Consider the following 21,994-nt stretch of genomic DNA (forward strand, 5'->3'; position numbering starts at 1 on the left):
TTGGTGTTGCCCACTGCAGGGAAGAAAACCTGTTGCTATGTGGAGGGTAAGGGGTTTGATTTCAGTTCCGAGTCCCTTTGCCTGCAGTTGTTTTGATCGATTGGATGATTTGGGTCATCCTGAGATCTGCTCAAACAAAACAACCACATAGCACAAATACAAACCACTGATGTTCTAGGTGGGAATTTGCAAGTATTTCACAGGCCATAATGACACTTACAGAGCCGTTACTGGCAAAATTCCCCATGAATGCTAAATCAAATGGAGAAGAACTGAAATCTTTTGAAAAATCCTACCTTCTGCATCAAAACAGTGGAATTCACTTTACAAGTCGTCAGACATTTGATTTGCAATGTTATTTCTGCTGGGGAACTGTCGTGGGAGGAGGTGATGTTGTAGACAACCCATCTGCAAATACCTCAGACTTCCTAGTGCTTTTTGGTAAGGCAAGGAAAAATCTAGAAGTGGAACTGCTTCCATGCCCTCTCTCTGCTACTCCCAAGGGGGGGTGAAGGGATATTCAGTTGGGATTTAAGTCCAGTCATTTTATAAGGCTATTCTGATTTTTTTTGTCACTAAGCAATGATAGTGAAAACACAAAACCATGCAGAATGGTTTGTAGAGAGAATACATGGCTGCAGGTGACACAAGCAGCCATCCTCTTCACCTGACAGTCACTCTAGGGGACAGTGTGGCAACGGCAAATTTCCCTTGTTTGGTTGGCAGTTTCTGCAGGGAAGGTGTGAAAATTTATTCATGGTTTAAAGCAAATTGCTACTAATAATCTGCCCTTCCCCTCCCAGCAAAAATACCATAAATACTACATCAACAACTTCACCAATGTAAGCTGCAAAAGTCCAGCAATCATGCATTTGTTTTATCCAAAGTATTCTGAATAAGCAAGTGAGAGCTGTCAGCTGAATTTCACCAGCTCCAGGCGTATCTCTATTGCAGTCATTGTGTGACCTGTAATATTGGCTTGAAAATGAGGTTAGTCCTCTGCTTTTTTGCATGGACATCACCTAATCCATCAAATCAAATCTCATCAGATTACATCCTGGTTTTCTGCATCACTATTGTGACCTTACGTGGAGTTCCCAAGACAGGTATTGAAATCTCTGCAATTGCAAGAAAATGAAATTTTTCTAAAGCTGCACTGTAAAGCTTGAATTGCAAAATTGGGTGCAGAGTATTGAAGCATATTAGGTGTTACAAACACAGGTCATAGTCCTGAACAGAAACACTGATAACGTGCTCAGTAACCTCAGTGATCCTACTAAATCAGTGGCATTACTGGCCTCTCCTAGACAGGCACTTCTCTGCTTCATGGACTAGATCTAAGCTTCTGAGTAGTTACCACTTTCCAGTGTGGGAATAACACAAGGTAGGTTTTGTGGAAAAGGATTGCCTGCCATTACATGAACTGCAAAATAGTTTTGTATATTTCATTCATGCATTTTCCTCCAAAGTCTTAGCCTGTAAGAGTAGTTATAATAGAAAATGTATTGGTTTAACCTTTTCTCACACGAAGCCTGAGTTATGCCCATTCAGAGTTCTCTCTAAGACTTCAAGCTTAGATCTAGGAAATGTTTGGGGTCCAACAGTTGCAGAGGTACATACGCCACTTTTTAGTTAGTTACTTAAGCATTTTTTATGTGATTTAAAGAATTTGTGGGTTTTTTTCCAGATCTGCTTACTCTTTCTTTTCAGTGGTGGAGACTAATTTCCAAAAGAAGGCAGCAGGATGCAGAAATAATCTTTTTAATTTTGATATATTTTTAAACATTCTCCTGCTGCTCTCATGGTACGTATGTCCTTATACTGTGCTTTTGAAATGTATTTAAAAAACAAAGCCCAAAATAGAGCAGCAACCTTCTTGAGGTAAGATATATAATTTCTTCAGGCTGTCAGCCACCAACAACAGATAGAATCTGAGATTGCAAACAGTCAGGAAGAAAGACAAGTGGGGAAAAATTAAAAGGTTTTTTTTCCAAGAATAGAAACCTGGTATCTAAAGTCAGTATTGCCAGGAACATCTATGCTCTCTCTTCTTGTTAAAAAAAGACAAGGTTAGATATTGCCTGAATAAAGAGCATCTGCCTTTCTACAAAAATCCGTGTTAGAACAGTGATGTTTAATTGACCGAGCAGTACAGTGTTTTAGCAGTTGCTCATTGCAGCTCGCCAAAGGAAGCATGGTCTTCCCATATTGCTGAAGCCTTGAAGGTACAACATTTTCATCAGAAATCAAAAGAAAATGCATTGCAGTACAATCACTAATTACAAAGTAAAGTGGAACACAGAATTAGAGATACTTCTGTTGGACCTTTAAATGCACTAATGATGTAGAAGTAAGGAAATCTATAAATAACATCACACTGCTGAAGGTGAAGTGGCCAGTGAGGCAAGACAAACCAGAGTAGAAGGCAAGCAGCGGGAGGCAGGATAATTAAGTTCCTGAAATGTGTCTTGAATTTAAAGAACTTAGTATGTGTTTTCTGTGTAAGAATCTTAACAAGGGTCGGTCACTAAAACCAAACATCTGGTGTATCCATCAGATCTGTCTACTCCCTTTACCAGGTCACATTTCAGGTGACTTTTTATGGTAGGAGCTACATCATAGCCAGTAAGTTGCACAAGTATTAATGTCCTGCCACCTTAAAAACTTAATCTTCTAAAAGAATAGTCAATTTGGGCCACAGCTGCCCTCTCTCCCCCAATTTTCAAATCTTATACATTTTAGACCATCATCTCTTGTCAGGGGAAACTGTAAAACACAGCTTTTGGAGAAGAAACTCACCTGAATATCTTCAGTCTGGGTGCAAGAGCATAGCTACAGGATGAGCAGTTAGTTACCTGGATGAAAGTTGCAGCAGTGTCCTAATTCCCTCTTAGGAAGCTCTCTACAGTACATGGCAAAGAGGTTTAAAAGTTTGTTTGCAGATAGAGGAGATAAAGACAGAGGAAACACATTGTATTTGGACCATTTTATACTGCTTTTACCCCTTCTCTTATCTGAATCACAGAGGCTTGTTTCAGTTTTCCTCCTAATGTCACATCTTTGGACGGACAAAATATTCCAACACTCCTCTTTGCCAGAGTGCTCGGCAGACCAGGTATGCTGTTGTATGAGTTGACTTCTTTACAAGGTCAGTTATTCAGCCTACAGGCATGTAAACCAGCAGCCTGCCTTTGGGCTGGTCTGATCATTTGTCCTACCTACCTGTAATGGCTGGAGACAGCTGGCTTTGTTCCTGACATCTCCCAACCTCGTTTGTCACCTTGTTTATTGTATAACTCCTTAGCCCCTTGGTGATGACATTATATTCATCTATAGTTGAGAAAGCCACCACCCAAAGTTTTTATCCTTCACTGGGGCCAGCACACATTTTCACAGTGGCAAAGGAACTCCTTAAAACAGAGCTGGTGCTAGAGGAGCATGCAGGTACACAGTCAAGGACAGGTAATTCGTGGACAGATGGCAGCTGTCATCTTTTTCCTGATGGACAGGAGGTGATTTCATTACAGATCTACAGTACCAAGCTGAGTATGCAGCCTTGCAGGCATGGGCTGAGCAGAGAAGGGACACAATAATAAACAGGAGGCTCTGGGTACAAAAAGGAGAATTTGTTACCATTCTGCTTCAGAAGCATGTATCTTTATGGCTGTTGACTCTCTTAGCCAGTCTTATGACAAATCCAGATATTCTGTGTTTCAGTTTCCAGTATGGTTTCCAAAAAGCAGTACTATCTGCATGTGAGTAGGTCTGCCACAGACAGGGAAAAGAAAAAATTATTGTGAGTACATAGCAGTGTCAGTGCCTGCCTTTGCCCAACAAGCCTGCAGCTAAGGCTCAGATCCAGTAAAACTCTTCATTATCAAATCCAAAAATAGGGCCTTATATATTACAGGATCTCCCCAGGGAGTGGGTTTTTATAGTGGCAAGGGGACTTGAAACAGGGAGTTTGCTTTCCAGGCTTCTAATGCAAGAGCACATGTCGGAGATGTACCATAAAGTTAGGAGCATGTTGAGTAGTTCAGACTGAGGCAAAATAATTGTGGAAGCCCAGAGGACAGAAGAAACATTTCAAACATGCCAACAATAAAGCATACAACGCAGAAGTCAAGGAGCTGGACAGATTTTCCATAAGGTAGTCCAATGCTTGGCCTTTCTTTCTCCTAAAAGTGTCATTCTTTCAACAATACGATGAGCTTTTCAGGTGCTGTCCGACCATTGTCACTTCTGTGACGGCTGTTAGCTTTTCTTTGCCATCTTTAGGATACACTTAAGAACCTATATCTGTTAATTTACTGTGGCTGTATTTTTGCTTCTGTGGATCACTTCACCTTCAACACACCCTCTGACAATGACAAAGTTCCTTTTCACATTGTATTTTGACAGAAAATACTGAACCTGTTCAGATTCATTTAACAAAAAGAGCTACACTTGTGAATCCCACTATCAGAAATTTCATTGTGTTATCTCACCTAACTTTACCTGTCTGCATTGGAGACATTATGTGTAGTTTACTCAGTCTAACATGCTTTTACAGTTAGTTGGGAGAGGTAGGCAGATGGGGCTGCTGTTGAAGACACTTAACTTAGGAGATCGCCTAAACCGTTCCCTGGAAGTGTCTACTTCTCTCCATCAGGCATGATGGTGTACTAGCATGGCCAGCACTGATGTCTCACAAAAACTGTAGATGCCCCAAGGAGTACACTGCAGACACCTGCAGTCACTCTGCCAAGCCACATCAGCGAGTCCTTTCAACACCTTGGTGTGCGTTGGGATTAGTCCTCAGAAATCTCTGCTTCTCTTCCAGTCCATAGTCTGAACACTTGCTCTTAGGAGCTGTCCCATCTTTTTATTAAAAACCTAAGCACTCTGAGTAATCCAGATAATGTATTTCTGAGATTTTGTTACTCAGGAATTCACTATGTACAATCACTCAGATTATTTTTTCTGGGTTTACAATATCAAATGTGAGGGTGCAAGCTCTCATTTCTGATTTACGAAAATCTCAGTAAATTTAGAGGCCTTATGGCCATTATTAAATAATTTAAAACCTCCCTGTTCTGTGTAATAAAACAGTCCAGAAATACCAACTGGCAAGTAACTGCAGTTGAGCTTTAGCAATACCAAACCATAGAAGAGGAAAGGTCCAGCCACTTCATAGGCTTTTTTTCATCATTAGAGGCATGATTCAAATAGCCCTGCACTTAATGATGTTTTACCTCAAAGTTCAGCAAGTTTTAGAGTGAGGCCGTAACTGTTGTGTGTTTATCGATACATTTTCTTCCTGAAAAAAAGAAAGTCATGTAAGAATTATAGTGAAGAAAATGCTCTCAAAGACTGCTATGGTCTTTCACTGCAGCAGCCTAAGATGAATCATTATAAGGAGCACCACTTGCACTGCTATGTCTTAAATATGTAATGAAATAGCATGTATTTAAATATGCATTAATGCATTAAATTGTATAGCAAAAAAACAACCAACAAACTCAGTGGTGTTAACAGAAGTCTTATTGCTCCCATGGAGGTTAGTATATGTACAGGACTGCAGGATTCTTTTCTTTTTACAATTAAAAGATGTTGGCTGCAAAATCTATAGAGCATATGTTTCTGTGCAGGAAGTCATTGGATTCAGGAAGGTCGTGACTCACAGCATTGCATCCTGCTAATTAATACGTGGTGCTTTTCTGAGTATTAATAAGTCAGCGACGGATTTGAACTCAAGAGAACTGTGTCACAGAGGCCAAAGTGAAAAAATCTCAGACAAAGGAGAAATTAAGTAGCAAACTCTGGTCAGATTAAAGAGCAGGCATTGCAGAGCCATCTCATACAGGAATGAAAGACACCTGCAATCGATGGAGGTGAAATCTTGGCTTCTCTATTTTCCCCATGTAATTTACGGTGCTGAACACCTGAATTGTTTAGCTTCCCCATTACCTTATTGAAGCTTTCTTGTAAAGTTACAGCTTTGGAGACTCAGAATCTGTCTAGTTTGGATTTTTATCATTCTCATATCCAGTTTATCAGATAATCCAGTGTTCTCCAAATCAAGTTTCCTTTCCCATCAAGACCTGCTTTTTTATGACTTCTTGCCAGCTTAAGCTGCAGTACACCTGTATGTCATGTCGTTTTTAAAAAAAGCAAAGCAAGCCCACTACCAGAAATAGCAACTGCATTATAAATAGGGCTCAGACCTTTGCAAGAAATAGGTGCAAGCAGGGAAATATGAAGAGAAGACATTAATGAAGTAACGGGCAAAGAGTAGCAGAGAACAGTGAAGGTGTGTAAAGTTGTTCTTACTGCCTGACAGCTGGAAGATCATTGTACAGCTGACCTAGCCTCATTGAGGATATTTATTGTTGTTCACAAAAGTCACAGCCACTGTGATCTATAAACATAGAACTGGATACCAGCCTGGCTCACCTTCCTAGTAATAAAAGTGCTCAGTCAGCTCCCACAGTGATCCCCTGGATTTCAGGGATGCCAAGGGGTCTAGCCCTCTAAAGAAAAAGTCGTTTTTATTGAGTACAGTAAGATTTGACTGATCACCAGGTAAAGTCAAACACTGTCATCCATATTTCACAGTGCCAGAGGTCAAGGCATCCGAATAAGCCCATCATTTTTCTTTTACACTTTGTGCTTGACACATGCCTCACTGTTCCAAACTGATTCCAAGAAGGAAAAAAAATAACATTTAATTTCTAAGTTGGATCTGTTAGTAACAAAGGACTCCTTCTGATTTACCTTCATTTGATGCTGTTGAACTGAAAGCCAATAGCAAATAACATATTTAAGAAATTAGGACAGTGCTGGTAGGCAGTTCCACAATTCCCAGACACAGTTCTGCACTTGGAAACCTCTTCATCCTAGTAACTGGTAACCCATCTGCAACATGAAATGGTTTTGTGTTCCTTTCCTGGAAACCACAGAGCACTAGCCTTGCCTTGCAAGTTTAGACAGCGTCACCACAGAGGATTGTCTTCACTCCTGGTACCTGGGGGACAATTGCCATATGGCCAGGGGGCAGGAGGACTGACAAGTGCTCTAAACAACCAGCAACAGCTGAAAAAGGAGAAATTTTTAAGAAAAATTGTTTGAAAAATTATTGTTTTGAAGATGAGAGTTACCTGCACTTTAAGTAACTGTCACGTTAGGCTTCCCCCTCGAGCCTTCAGTTGCTTGTAGAGAACTGTGATAGCTTTTCATCGCAGACCTGAGACTCGGGGTGGGGAGATAAGGGGGATTATTTAACCAGAAATCTCCCATGTCTCTTTGATAGTTTGAGCATGTATTCAGCCAAACAGCTCTCCTTCCCTTGCTTCTAATTTGAAAAGGAATTCAGCTGCCTTCAGAGCAGCATTAGTCCTGTGTTACAGGTAGGAAGTGGAAGAACATGGTCAGAGAAGTGACTCAGTCTGGGGCATTTACAGCTGTTTTGTGCTGCTGAAGTACAACTGGAAACAGTGATGTATTACCTGTTGAGAATTACATGCCTTTGATTTTTCCTCAGTTGATCCATTTTTCCTACAATAATTTGCTATCTTACAGTTGTCAGCTCTCCTGAAATAAATCCCAGCTGAAATAAATCCCGAAAACCCTTGAAGTACTATTAAGAAACAGAGATAAACACACCTTTAAATTCATCACCAGAGTTCTGTTCTTGCAGAGCTTTTTGCACTAGAACACTGCCCAGCAACTCAGTCAGCAGGGCAATCTTCAGAAATTAACCTGCCTACCACAGGCTGGAGTCCCCAGTCTCATCCTTAGCTGTACAGCTTCTGCAACACACAGAGGAGCAGAGCAGGTCTTACCAGTAATTATTAGCACTTACGCAGGGACCGTCAGTACAGAGGCTTTATACTTTTAGACAGAGACCTAGGTGACAATTTTTTTCATGTATGCTCTTGTTGTAATGCAGAAGAATAAACTGTCAGTACTGGACCATGCATTTGTTTCTAGATTGAAACTTATTGACTTCAATGCAGCTGTAAGGATTTATGTCTAGTAATGACCTAGCTGAGTTGGATTCAAAAAGACAGGATTTTATCAAAACCTGACATTATCCTGGTAAACCAACAATCGGCTCCACTGACACTTTTCGCAACAGAGAAGAGAAAGTGAGTTTTCAAATGTATTCTGCATACACCATCTCCTGGAGGCCCTGGGAATGTCTCCACTCCCAAGCCTGAACACATAGGACAGTTTCTGAACAAAGCCTCCACCTCCTGAAGTTCAGCTGTGCATTTTCATCTGCTAACATTTGAAATTCATGTGCTTCACTGTGAATATTTTTCTTTCCTTTCATCTCCCTCTGCACCCCATAAATATTCACTGGTTGGTTTTCCAAAATTCTTGCAGACAAGTAGGGAAAAGCCCATGAAAATTGTTTGGTTTTTTTGAAATTTCATTTAGTTTTTTCTTTTTTCCCCTGAAACTTTACTTAGCACTACCAATTGCATTTGGGTCATGAGAAATCTATTAGCACCTAGATGACCACTTAAATGTATTGTTACATAAGGCAAGATAAAATGGTATTGCTTCATATGCTGAAGACAGAAGACTCACTGCAAAACAGTAGATCTCTAAAAGCAAGCCAGTTCTTCACAGCAGAGCAGACCACTTAATGCTGCCCCTCTCCAGTGATTAGCCAGTGAAAGATTCTGCACAAGTTTCCCTGGCAGAGATCATGCTGGCACTAACAGCAATTCTGCTGATATACGAGATGTTCATTAAACACCACGCTTGGTGTTACACCAGGTAACCAGCACGGTGTCACAGGGCAGAGCTACTGAAACCTTTTTATAATAATTTTTCTTCAGAAGTTGTTGTAAAAGTTAGGAAAGTGTTTTTAGCTATGTTTCCCCTTTCTGTACTCTATTAAAATTGAAAAGCAGTAGTGTAGGTGGTGGTGGAAGCTGAATCCAGTCTCTGGCAATGCACTCCACTGCATATTGAGTTGCCCTTTCCTCATTTTCCTCAAAGAATAATCCATGGCATTGAATTTTGGAAAGAAGAGGTTAACTGAATGAATGATGAAATCATTTTAATGATTTGAGATGCTTATTAGAAATTGAGCTCCTGAAGCATTTTTCCTCCAGCCAGCTATCAAGATGCACAGAATAGTTCTGAATCAGATTCAGTGAGGCAGTTAGAGTATCAAATACTGGGAAAGCATTTCCTAGATTTCAGTCACTTCATTGCTTGTAGAAAATAACCGTAATTTCACTTCCTAACAGTTGCTGTCTTTAGACCTTCATTGTCTCTTCACAGCTCCCATTAAGCTCAAACTCCCTGGGATGAGAAGCCAATACCATATTGCCTGCTTTTTTGGAGCTGAGACCATCTTTTCACTGTATTTGTATTTTGAACACTTGGAGGTCTTACATACTGCATAAATACATGACAATCAAGTGTGATGCAAACTTCAAAATTATAACAACCAGGGCACTAAGGGGTGAAAAGTCTTCAAGCCAGATCTAGCTTTGCAGCACTGGAAGGTCATACAGAAACCAGAACCTCCTAGAAAGGCCTCAAAACACAACAGCCCAACTTCAGAGTATGTCAAGGTTAACTGCTGGCAGCATCTCATGCATTTTCAGTTTTAAATTCCAACTTGCATAGCAGATTTCTATGCCTGACTGTCTTCAAACCTGAGTCTAGGTGTTCTCAGCCTAGCTGATGGCACTGAATGCAATGGACTTTATCATACATACATAGATACATACATTACATAAACTGGATTGTGACAAGTAATGCAAAATCCCTGAATTCAGGACTGTATTTTCCTGTTTCTGTTCCTGTGGTTTTATCACATTGGTATTTTCATGCATAATTGGCACTCCAAGCTGTAGATGTATGCAGATGCCCAATTCTTCTCAACATCTTCCCAAGTAAAACAAGTTCTCCACTTCCCACTCAGCAGATGTTTTAACAACAGAAGATAGAAACCAAGAAGGTCTAGAAGTAGGGTGACAATCCAAGGCAACTGGTAGCTGCAGTATTTGATTTTGGCAGTAAACAGCACAAACATCATTCATCTGGTAGCACAATGCTATACAAGGTACATAAGACTCTGAGAAGTCCCAAAGCCTTTCTTGGCACCGCCAGAGAAGCTGGATGTTCTGAAAAGCTCTTGAGTATCCTTAAACACTATTGTAACCTCCCTGACTCAGTGCTGAAGTGACCCAACAACCATTTCACCTCCTCAGCACTTGGAGGCATTCATGTTATCCTTTGTTTTCTTAGACAGTAAGAAAACATTAGCCCTTGTTTGTTTTCTTACCCATGGTATGTTTTCTTGAACAGTGAGACTTGTTCTTGGAAATACCAGCATATCCCATGCATCCCACAGTATATATGGTCCTCAGAGGTCACAAGGACAGCATTGGTGCCCCAATTCCAGAAAGCATACTCACTTCCAAAGCAATTTAGCCTTTCTTCTGCACCTGTATCCTGAACTTCCCAGCAGCATTTCCTAGTCCTCCCACCCAAATGCTCTGACTTCACAGAAGGTGGGTCATCTTCCCAAAACGTACATCCCAGACCTATGCAGCAAGATCGTAAGATCATCTGGTGTTAACATTCCACGGCCTTGAACCTGGGAAGTCAGAGTACTGATTCAAGACAAGTGCTTAACCCCCTCTGGCACTGCATCCCTCTGCTGTGAGGGCTCTCATGACCAGCTCTTGACTTTGCCCCACATACTAACCCAGATCCAAATGGGAGGTGACCATGTGTCTCACAACTTCATACACAACAGCTTTCTCACAGTAGACTTGGGGACATAGTTCTAAGAATTTGAGATGCATGTAAGTAGAATGGCCGTTCATGGTATACACTAATGTTTCAGATACAAAACTCAGTTTACTAACATGAAATCCCTCATCTCCAGTATTTCAGCTGCAGAAGTGATATTGTTAGCTGCTAGAGCCTTCACAAGCAACACTAAATAGCTCTTTAACCCCTAAAAAAACATGGGCTTTTGAGTATTCCATTGAGATATTTATATAAAGACTGTTACATTGCCCAGGCCATTGTCATTCCCCTACTTCTCCCACTCACCAACTCGGCTAGCATAGTTTGCAGTTTGCTGTGGTGCTGTGGTGGCCTTGCTAGCTAGCGTTCACAGGGTTGGTTACTTGCCACGTGCAGCAGCAACACTTAGCTCCCATGCACTGCAGAGGAAAGTGCACCACTTGGGACTGCAGTTAGCCTACTGGGTGAGGAGCAATTACTTTTAGGAGCAATGTCCCTTTTAAAAAGAACAAGTTATTTCCTTTGCTTCCAGGTCTTCAAAAGGGAGGTCTGTTAGTTAAAGAAATTAATAAAGAGGGGTATATTATCTGTACCCATAGCTCTATTTACATCTCGTTCAATGAACTGCCAAGCCAGGACTTAGTGTCCCCTGAAAGCCTTTCTCTAGGTTAAACCGTGTTCTTTTGATTTGTTGCAGCCATAGACGTGTGATTTTGGAGGGACCCTGTAAGGTTGTTGAAGCTGAGTGCCAAGAAACTCATGTCTGGACATTGATCTGCAGCTGTTGCATTCATTCACTTTTAAACATACTTGAATTACCAGCAAATCTCCAGGTACTCTACAGATACAAAAAGTGTCAGCAGTTCCTGTGACCATTACCAGCTTTAAAATGGTTATTCACCTTTCACACTGACTGAGCTTTGAATGAAAAAACACAGTAGTGTATAGATAGAAGTGCAGTCTCTACATTGTAGAAAAGCTTGTAATTTTGACAACTATTTCTTCTTAATAAGATAGCTTTTATATTTGCTATTACTGGTAATAAAGCAAGTCTCCTCCAAATTGCCAAAAAAAATCTTTCCCTGACTCTTCAAACTGTGATTCTTCAAATGCTGATTTTTCAGAGTTCATGATTTCTCTGCAGCCCTAGGCATTAGGGTTTTGTTATTGGAGTAAAGAAAACAGAAAGACTCTTTCAACATAGGACTTTTAAAATATAAGAAACAAAAGAAACAAAGCATAAGAAACAGAAAAGATAAATTTTAAAAAAAGACAACTAATAAGGCAAGACTCACAGGAAGGCACTGGTATTTACCTGTCCTGGTGGGACACAGGTATTTCTGGTTTCCATCTTTTCACAGAATCTTCTGTGGAGAGGACTACAGAAAGTAAGAAAGCGCAGCGACAACTGATGAGTTTTGTTTCCATCCTGAATTTTTATCTTCTGTTGAAGCAAGTAAGCCTTAGAAGTTTTAGTAGATTAGCAGTGAAGGTAATGGAGGTAGTCTGTTATCTGCTTTTGGCAGCATTTTATGTTGTTAATATGCTATTCATATAGGTGCAAGCAAACCTTTTCCCTATGTGGATAAGCATCAGTAAGAAGAAAGTATAAGTTCCAAAAGACATAGAGGATTAGAACACTACTAAGATTTATCCTTCATAAAAGGAGTCAAGGGTCCTACAGCACAGTACCATCTACTATGAAGAAAATTAACTGGCCCAGCCAAAACCACAGACACATAATTACACTCAAGAAAAAGCATAGATTAGCATAAGCGGGTAGAGTGTAGGATACGAAGGATCACTACATAACTTCCTTTCATGGACTTTCCAGTACTTCCCACCAGACATATGGTGTTGCTAGAGACAGGATATAAAGCCAGGTGGACTTTTGATCTAATACATTTTCCAATGTTGTCATCATTTGTGATGAAATTTGTCAATGTGCCTGACACTAAGCAAAGCATGGACAGTCCTCAATAAAGCATTTGGGACAGAAAATTACACAGAAGTGCAGTTTAGTAAACTCATCTAGTTTACTCTAGTCTTTTGTACTAGCATTTCTCATAGAGTCTTAAATGTGTAGCTAGATGTAGACATCGGTGACAGTCTGGAGTGAGGGATACTTTCCAGTGAAGTGAGGCATCAGCAGTCTTTATCTGCAGATTCGATGCTGCACTGCAGTTGGCATCACCAGGTGGGCCACAAATATCACAACACTTAAGTTGACTTGGAAGGTGGGAGTATGATTCAGTGTTGAGACTCAGTGGGTTTTTCAGTCTCCTCACTGAAACTGCCAAGAAATAAAACCTAAGAAAAATAGTACTGACTGTGGCAACAAGCTTCTTGGGACATAGAGTGCATGGAGCCCATTCCAAGGTCATTCTTTAAGCAGGTCATTGTCAACATCTCGAGACTAGACCTAGATTTGGGTTGAAAGCATTATGCTGGAAGTCTTCATAATGTATTGCCACAGCACAACTCTCTGTTATGTGTTTTCTGGCACTTGAATGCTGCTTCCACACTTACAGGCAAGAACATTTCCCTCTGCACCCACAATCCTTATAGCACAGCATCCACTACGGCCATCTCCAGATGGAAGCACAGCCTGCCTTTCTTGTCTTGTAGTCATCCAGACCAAAATAGATCAGAAAACATGTAAAGACTCCCTCCACACCCACAATCTTGTGTTTATGCACAGGTCTCATTCCTGGGTTGCAACGTGGACCAGATCAGCAGAGCACAATGTGGAAAGCACCTGCCCATTTTATAGATAAAAATTACCAGAAATACAGTATATTCATACCTTCCAGGACATCAAATACCATCCAAAAGAACTTTTCCAGAGTGAACTAGGTGACGCGTTTCAGAGCAAACATTGATTTCTTTTTCAGACTGAACTGGATGACAGTGCATTCATGTCCTACCTCTGTTATTCTTAAAATTATCCATGGAGTCATTGAAGAGAAGAGTGGGAAAGGTCTTTTGTATGGCTTTATGTTGCCCTGCACTCTGTTTTACATAGATGATAATGCAGAGAACCAGATGGACTGGCAGAACACCTCTTTGCTTGATCATTGCAAAGCAGAGCATGGCCATGGTGAGATCACCTTTGCAAGCTGCTGTGAAGACCATGAGCTTCCTGGGAATCAAACAATGCATGACTACTTCAGCCTTAGCTTTATTTGGCTTCCTGTGCTCTGAAAGTTTGACCTTTTAGAGGCCTGCACGTTGCTGAAGGCTTTACAATTAGTATGGTCTTGGCAACACTCAGCCATCTCAAGGAAGTGCTTGGTGTAGCAGAGGACGCTGCCTGACACCTCCACTGCAATTTGGGAATTTCCCACGAGTCACTAAATGCTCAAAAGACAAACAGGCTACTTTAGAAACAGAGGTCTGTGAAACTTGTAAACATGCAAACTACTCAGGGTTTTAATACAGAAGGTGGAGCCAGTTGTGAAATGGAAGAGACACAGAACTGCAAAAATCGTCTGTGTGTGTATAGCCTAGTAGTCAAGCTTACAGCCTGGGCTGTGCTGAGGAGTATTTTTCCTCTTTCTCAGTGCCAGGGGAGACTTCTTGGTGTCCACAACACTTCAGTCCTTAGTATCTCTGTGGAGAATGGCAGCAAAGACAGCAGCGGTCTGTGGTATGGTGTCTGGGCTTCTAGAAATGAAATGGTGGTGCTACCCTTCTGCAGAAGACTGAATCTCATCCTTAAGGATTCAATAAAAGACACTCTGTCAAAACAAACCCAAACTGTGGGTCCTTTGCTGGGTACCTGAAGCCCCACAAAGTGGATCCTGGAGGCTTCTTATAACACTTCCTGAAACATTGAGTGGTTTAAAGACAAATAATCCATGTAAACACCTGGATTGGGGGGTTCAGGGTGTCTGTCTTAAGGCAAATGTTATGACAGTTGAAGAAAATCCTGAGAGTATACAAAGAGGTTAATCAGTCACCTGGTAAGTCTTTTCAAACTTTTTCTGTGATGTGGAAAGCTGACTGCAGGAAAACACCAGAGGGAGGTCTATGAATGCTGAGAATTTCTGACAGACTGTTCACGCATAAAACCAAGATACCAGACATGAAGGAGGCAAGTGACTCTGCTAATCTGTAATTTCATCTCCTCAGCTCCACCACCCATCCCAAGGGTTTCGGTTTGGAACCGTGCGAGAAAGCAGCGCAGAAGACTATGTGAGGCAAAGCTTCCCAGAGATGCATGAGTACATGCGACGGTACAATGTCCCTGCAACCACGGATGGAGTGGCTTATCTAAAGTGAGCCTCTGCATGCAACAGCAGATCTGGTCCCTTGACCAGAATGCACAGTAGTAAGATGGTGATGGGTTCCCCGCTTTCAGTGTCACTTATCCCACGAAACAGTCATTGAAGGGAGTGTGGCAGATAGATAGGCAAGGCACATAGTCACCTGGAGGGAGGGAGACTTGGACAGCAAGGTAGTGTAGCACCAGCTGGAGTGTTTCCAGGTGAAAGCAGTGCTTCACACTAACTGCTAGGGTGCAATCAAGTATGGGCAACATACAAGTCCTGGTAGGTTTCTGTGCTTGGGAGCCCTTCATCAGGTAGTAAGAAACATTCAGAAAAAAACCCATCACAGTCCAAACAAAATCTGCGATGAGGTTCCTCACCATCTTCAGCAGGCTGGGAGGAGAGAAGGTTTTCAGAGAGAAACTGTAAAGCATTTATCATTAAAGTGAGTAGAAGAAGCATTAGACTGGTAAAAAGTAATAAACACCAAGTCATCTTGCTTTAGGGAATCATGGTATCACTGTGTTTCAGAAACATTTGTGCCTAATGACCTGGGGTCACACAGTTGATTCAGCCTGCCAGGAAACAGGAGAGGTGATAACAAGCTTGAAATAATTAATTATTTTACACACAGAAGTTGCATAACAGATGGCCTAAGAATTTTTCACCAGAAGTTGTTTCCTATTTATGTATTTTTCCCAGACCCACCCTAATGATAATTAAGACATGTGGCAGTTCCTTTGGGTAAAACTGGAATCAATCCATAGAAATCAATGAAGTAATGTAACTTCACATTGGGAAACCACCCAGACCTTTAAAGTGACAAGAATGGAGGGTGCAGTCCCTGGATCAGATGAGAACAGGCACCACAACTGTTCATTTATATCATCATTTAATGCAAATGTGCTATTCAGAAATTATTATGTTGGTAAAATTCAGTCCTCTGTGTTCATGAAGACTGAACATAGAGAAGCTTATCTGGGTGAAGGAAATTAATTTACTTCATATTTAAGGAGAAAGGAGGAGAAACACTTGAATGAGTTTTCTCCTGCATTTTTGCTGTAATGACCATAGCTTAAACATCACAAAGAAACCAGGACAGCACTAGTATTTTAGCAATTGTTAATCTTTTCCAATAAAGCTTTGTGCTACCTTTCAACTGAGTTGAAGTCTAACATATTGTAGTATTTTCCATCTTTCAGTAGTATTTAATGGGAGCAAAGTAAGTCTTATGCCCATTGTCCTGCTCTAGATGCACAAAGTTTGTATTTTGTGTACAATTCGCCTCCTCAAAATATAAATCAGTTTTTGCATTTTAAATGCAGATGTGCAAATAGCAGTCCCCGGTCTCTGTTTTCATTCAGTAATCTTCCAGAAAACCACATAGATAAACGTTTAGTGAGTATGATTTGAGTTTGAGACTGCAGAGTGATTCTGTTGCTGACTCTGATGTTGAACACAGGCATGATCCAGAGAAACTTGATGCCTTCATCATGGATAAAGCACTCTTAGATTATGAAGTATCAATAGATGCTGACTGCAAGCTTCTAACTGTGGGAAAACCCTTTGCCATTGAAGGTAATAATCAGTTTTATAACATGCTGCTCTATTTCTTATGGGTTGAATTTGCTTTATTGTGATTTTGTATTCTCAGTGAAAGTATACAGGTGAAAGTGTGGACCCCCTGAAGATTATGGTAAAATTCTCGGTGATTAAGCAGAACGAAGGTTTCACCCTTTTTGTGGTTTTTGAGCTTCCAGATCACTTGAACCATCTGTTGCCATGCTCCATATAGGAATGATTCCAGACAGTACATCTCAAAACAAGTAGGAGGTACAGTCCGTTTCACTGCTCACAATGAAATAAAAGTCGCTCCTGAAGTCAGGCTTTCTTTTTGTAGGCTCACTTCCATTACAGATGTTCAAAACTCAGTGAAGTATGTTCAAAATGCTGTTCTACAGTTTTACTCTCATCTGAAGCAGATGAGTACTGTTCCCATTTTAAACGTCAGCTTAAGGCTCCCACTGAATCCGTAGCTAATTGCAGCTGAAGAAGGGAGCCTACCATGGCATGCAGCCTCCTGCAGCCCTGGTGTATTAGCAAGGACAGATCGGAAGGCAGCCTGGAAGCAGGGCTGTCTGAAGCTGCTTCCAGCACAGGTGAGCACATTAGCAGCTTTTTGTGATAGATGGCCAATGAAAATGATTGAAGCTCCTTCTTTCCTTGCTTCCAAAGGCAATCACTCTGACCATTCCCATCGCACATTAAAACAATCTCCTTCAGAAATGTTCAAACCTGATTGAGGAAGGCAATACACTAAATGAAGGCCAGAGAAAGCTGAGCATTTTAATCATTTCAGCTACAAGTCACCAGCACCAGGCATTTTGTAGAACACTCCTTTTTGCTATACATCATCAGTGTGTCTCCCATTGGAATTCATAACAGAGACCTGAAAGCAATCCATTTTCTTCTTTTCTTTATGTTACCAGGGGGGATAGGTGCTTGGAGAGCTGTTCAGGCTGTAGCAGGATTTGTGTGTGTGCAGCTGTGTGTTTCACCATGCGCGTGCAACCTGATAAATCTTCCATTTCAGAAAGGTCAGCTATACTGAAGTAAACCATCAGCTTCCACAACTTTGAATCAAGTATCAAGTAAATGAGATTTCAATACAGAAAAAACAAATAAACCCCAATCTATATGTCTTTACATAACTGGACTTCACATCACCCTATTACAAAACACTTAGATATGCTGAAAATGTGGTATTCATGAACCCTAGCTATGCCTTCTATGACACTAGTCCTTTAGTATTAGCAAATACATCCAGATGCAAATATAGATACAATGTACAAAAATCAGCAGCAAGGGAGACTATTGGCATTGTACGTATGCATATCACCACATCACTCTGCATGATTAAAAAGCAAGCCACTCAGCAAATTTATCACTTATGTACATTTGTGGGGTTTTTTTTGTTTCTTCCTTGTTGTTGTTTTTTTAAAGGAAACTGAAATTCTGAATTCTGAACTGAAAAACAAAAATCCACAGTGGGCTAGAAAGGAATCTCTGCGGGCAGTTGGCAGGGCATCTCTGCATGCAGTTGCATGTCTTCCAAGCATGAATTGTATTTGTTTTTCTAAAGTCAAAACCCAGATACTGCAAACTAAAAGACCATATTTAGAGTTACTGAATCCATTTTCACTTATGCTAAGCCCTTTAACAGAACTTTAATGTGGTAAAAGACAACAGAGGCTAAAAACTGTATTTATGGCCATCTGAAGGTCTGTGTCACTGCCAGAGCAAAACTGCATGAACGGAAAGCATAGCCCCTGGGCTTTAAATTGCTGTGTAACAACAGTACAGGCTGCTCCAATATACATTTACATGCACACAGCTCCTCATCAGAAAATACATAGGAAGAAAAGAAAAAGTCACACCTGACACCACAGTCACTAAAATGTACTTTAGAGCAGCATCCACTGCTCTAAAAGTGTAAAGGGATCACAGAATGGTTAACTTGCCATTCAGGCCTTTTCACATTGCTAAAACAAGGTAAAAAAGAAGAACCCATGGCACGGACATGTAAAAGACTGTTTGTAGGGATGAGACAGATTTATTCATCTCTCTGTACTGCCGTCGTAAGGTTTTGAACCTCAGATTTTACATACTATTTTTCTGGCCTTCATAATTTTGAATTTGCATATTCTGTTTGTATTAGGCTACTTTACACAGCAAGTCTCATCTCGCCATTCTCAGTTCATGGTAAGCCAGCATCCAGATTTGAACTGGCTTGCTGATCACCAACTTGATCTGTGATGTCTTGATCAGTTGATAGCTGAATAAAATGAACATACTTTAGCAAAAAGCAAACAAGAGAAAGATGATTGTACTGTTTGTCCTTCTAGGATATGGTATTGGTCTGCCTCCCAATTCTCCACTCACCTCAAACATCTCTGAACTGATAAGCCAGTACAAGTCCCATGGTTTCATGGATGTTCTGCACGACAAATGGTACAAGGTTGTTCCATGTGGGAAAAGAAGCTTTGCGGTCACGGAGGTAAGTGATGAACCTGGGTCACATAAATGAGGATTTGCTCTTAAGTTGCTAATTATTTCCCCTCATTCACAATGTGCAGTAGATGTACATCCATGACAGAGATGGTCTGCAGCTGAAGGGAGACATTAGGCTTCAAAAGCCAGAGATGCTAAGCCCAGCAGTGTTCAGATCAGAGCACAAGAAAAACATCAAAAAGGCTATGCTGCCAAGTTAGGCATGCAGAGCATGCATCAGAGAGCACTTCTGGAGACAAACAGGGCATGTAATGTAGCACTGAAAAAAGAGATCTGGCACACTGCACAACAAACCTATCTGGTTACACTCAATTGTGTGTATCGCCATCTAGAGGATCTGCCAGTGGTCCTGGTCCATCTTACGCTGGAATGATAGCTAAAATATCTAACACAGAGGCCAAGAGCAAAAGAAACAGAAAGAGTAGGTACTTAGTACAGCCCACATTTCAAATATAACCCTGACCACTCCCTAACATGGGTGGCAGCTACTTGTACCAAAGACAGGATTTCAGTCTAGAAATGGTCCACTAAGATACCATGCTAAGAACAGAAGAGAAGCAGGTCTCATATCTAAGTAGATCTGCAGAAGACAGAAGTAAATCTCCATGGATTTAAGTCCTGGTATCAAATCAGAGGAGTTATGCCAGCTTGTGGAAGCTGAAGGTGTAGGCCATTATTTATGAGAAAAAGACTCCTCTTATTAGAATAGCAGGTTTTCATCAAATTCCCTAGACTGTCAAATATAAAGAGATAAAGTACTGAGGAATCAAAAGATCCAGCAATGCCTGAAGTGTAGAGCATACACTTTTAGCTCAAGGTCTTCCAAAAGACGTAGGTTACATATTCTCACTGGTAGAAAACACGCAGCTAGCAGTATGCCGTCTCCTCAGAGTGCTCAGCCAAATATCAAACCAATTCTGTGTTCCCCAGGGAAGTGGGGCATGACCATTTTCCTTAAAAGAGAAGGCCAGTGTCCTAGGGCTCTGACTCCCACTCTTGAATGGTCACTTGAGCATCTTGGCTGCAACCTTTTGACTGCTGACTAAATCACTAAAAAACTAGCATTTTTTACATACAAGACCAAGAAAATCTTTACTTGATTACTTTAATACATAGATTGTTGGGGTATTTCTGCATGTCTTACTACACTTTTTACTTTTTCATTAAGACTGTATGAGTATAAAAGAGGTTATATTTTAACATCAGACACTCATAGAAGAAAATTCAATTTATTCAACTTATCAATTATATTTTTGTGTGTGTGTGATTAATTCAACACAAGAAAGCATGTTTACACAGAAGTATGTGTTCACTGCTCTTTCTGATCTAGCTTATCTGAAGATTATATTACCATCTAACAAGACATGTATCTGGGGAATTTTCTTTTTTACTGTAGCTGACACATCTGTTCCTGACAAGCACTTCATTCAATGACCTCTTTTACTCTACATTTTAACACAATCTTTTGAACTATTTCCTGAGAAAATTGTCAGGTGGTAATGGTATTAATTACCACAACTTTCTTAAAACTTAGAGACAAACTTATCTTCTTAGCAATTTCCCAGTGATGAGATGTAAGGAGCTTCTTCTGATCATGAGGTCTTACTCCAGTAGCTGTATCCAGGGCTGTATTCTCTGTATTCCTAGAGAAATAGTTAAGACACAGAATCAATTCTAAACATCTTACAGTTAAAAAAAAAAAAAAAAGGCTTTATTTAATATTGGGTTTCTCCTAGAATATATAATTGCTCCTTTAAGCCAGTGGTCTCTAGAGTCAGGTGCATGAGACAATCCACTGGGTTGCAGGAAGAAAATATTAGAAGTCTAGTAATACAAATATATATTAAAAAATTATAAAGAAATATACATGTATGGGGGTGTGGGTGCACGTCTAATAGTTACTAGTAGAGGTATGTTATCAAAAAAGGTTTGGAAACCACCACTTTTAGCCTTGGGATCTCAAGACTGTCTTTTTCTGCCATAGCAAATACTGTCAGAGAAAAAAACCCTTGGCTGGGCAAACTGCAGAAGGCACAGTATAAAACCAATTGGATTTGTCTTTTTGTGGAGAAAAGCAAACATGAGCAAAGATAAAATAAAACTTGCATTCAAACTGGAGAGAAAAAAAATCTGATAAGCAGCATGTCATTTTTACAGTTACTCTTCTGAAAACCCTTTGCAATTTAAAAGTATGGGGAAGACCATACTATTTTCCTGCACAGCTATTGCTAGTACATTATCTCTGAGGCAAACCTAGTTCTTTGGCTTCCCTAGATTTTCATTCACCCCTCAATGTTCAGTGAGGCAGTACTGGGAGTCATTGGTTTCCAGGTAAGCTTTAAACTTCCCTGTGTTCATGGCATGAAAAAATAACACGTGGCTTAAATTCTCAAAGATTCCTCAAGACCTACCAATAAAGGGAGAGGGGGAGGGAAAAAAGCTGCCCCAGTCTGAAAAGAAAATTAAATTTTGTCACATGAATAGTCCCATGGAATTCCTTTTTTCTCAATGTTGAATAGGTTTTAAGCACAGGGGTTTAAGCATGAGATCACAGCTAGAATACATGCTATACTTTCAAGTAATTCAGTCTTTCGAGTGTAACCTCCATGTGATGGCCAGAAAGAAAGGCAGGTCTAGCTGCTCTGGGACTGGCTATCTGACTGCAGTCTTTGTTTGATCTTCAGTTGTGCTAAGCCAACATGCATAGTCGAGTTTTTCTCCAGAGGCCAAGGTCCAATAAGCTGGTTCAGGTGACTGAACTGAAGGACTCTTAAACCAGTCACTGAAAAGACTTTGTCTTTGAACAGATCCTCATGTACTCAAAGGCTTTATGCAATCAGAATGAGTGAGCAGAAATAAAAGACCACTTTTAATTCTGTGCTGTT

At 40.6% G+C, this 21,994-nt stretch overlaps 1 protein-coding gene and 1 long non-coding RNA gene across 3 annotated transcripts in view; one reads left to right on the forward strand and one right to left on the reverse strand.

The window, feature by feature from the left end:
• The window catches only part of GRIN3A (glutamate ionotropic receptor NMDA type subunit 3A), a 72,362-nt gene that overhangs the window by 36,204 nt on the left and 14,164 nt on the right, over positions 1-21,994 (forward strand). For both annotated transcript variants that reach the window (XM_037373284.1, XM_037373283.1), the window contains exons 4-6: positions 14,902-15,047; positions 16,501-16,616; positions 18,944-19,095. In XM_037373284.1, the coding sequence (XP_037229181.1) occupies positions 14,902-15,047; positions 16,501-16,616; positions 18,944-19,095 (414 nt within the window). The remainder of the gene's footprint in view (positions 1-14,901; positions 15,048-16,500; positions 16,617-18,943; positions 19,096-21,994) is intronic.
• On the reverse strand, positions 7,650-19,039 carry LOC119141239. Its single transcript, XR_005101877.1, has 3 exons — positions 18,981-19,039; positions 12,083-12,146; positions 7,650-7,790 (listed from the first exon to the last, which is right to left on the reverse strand). It is a non-coding gene; the product is annotated as an uncharacterized LOC119141239 (long non-coding RNA).

The sequence above is a fragment of the Falco rusticolus genome, chromosome Z, assembly GCF_015220075.1.
Source record: "Falco rusticolus isolate bFalRus1 chromosome Z, bFalRus1.pri, whole genome shotgun sequence".
NCBI lineage: Eukaryota > Metazoa > Chordata > Aves > Falconiformes > Falconidae > Falco > Falco rusticolus.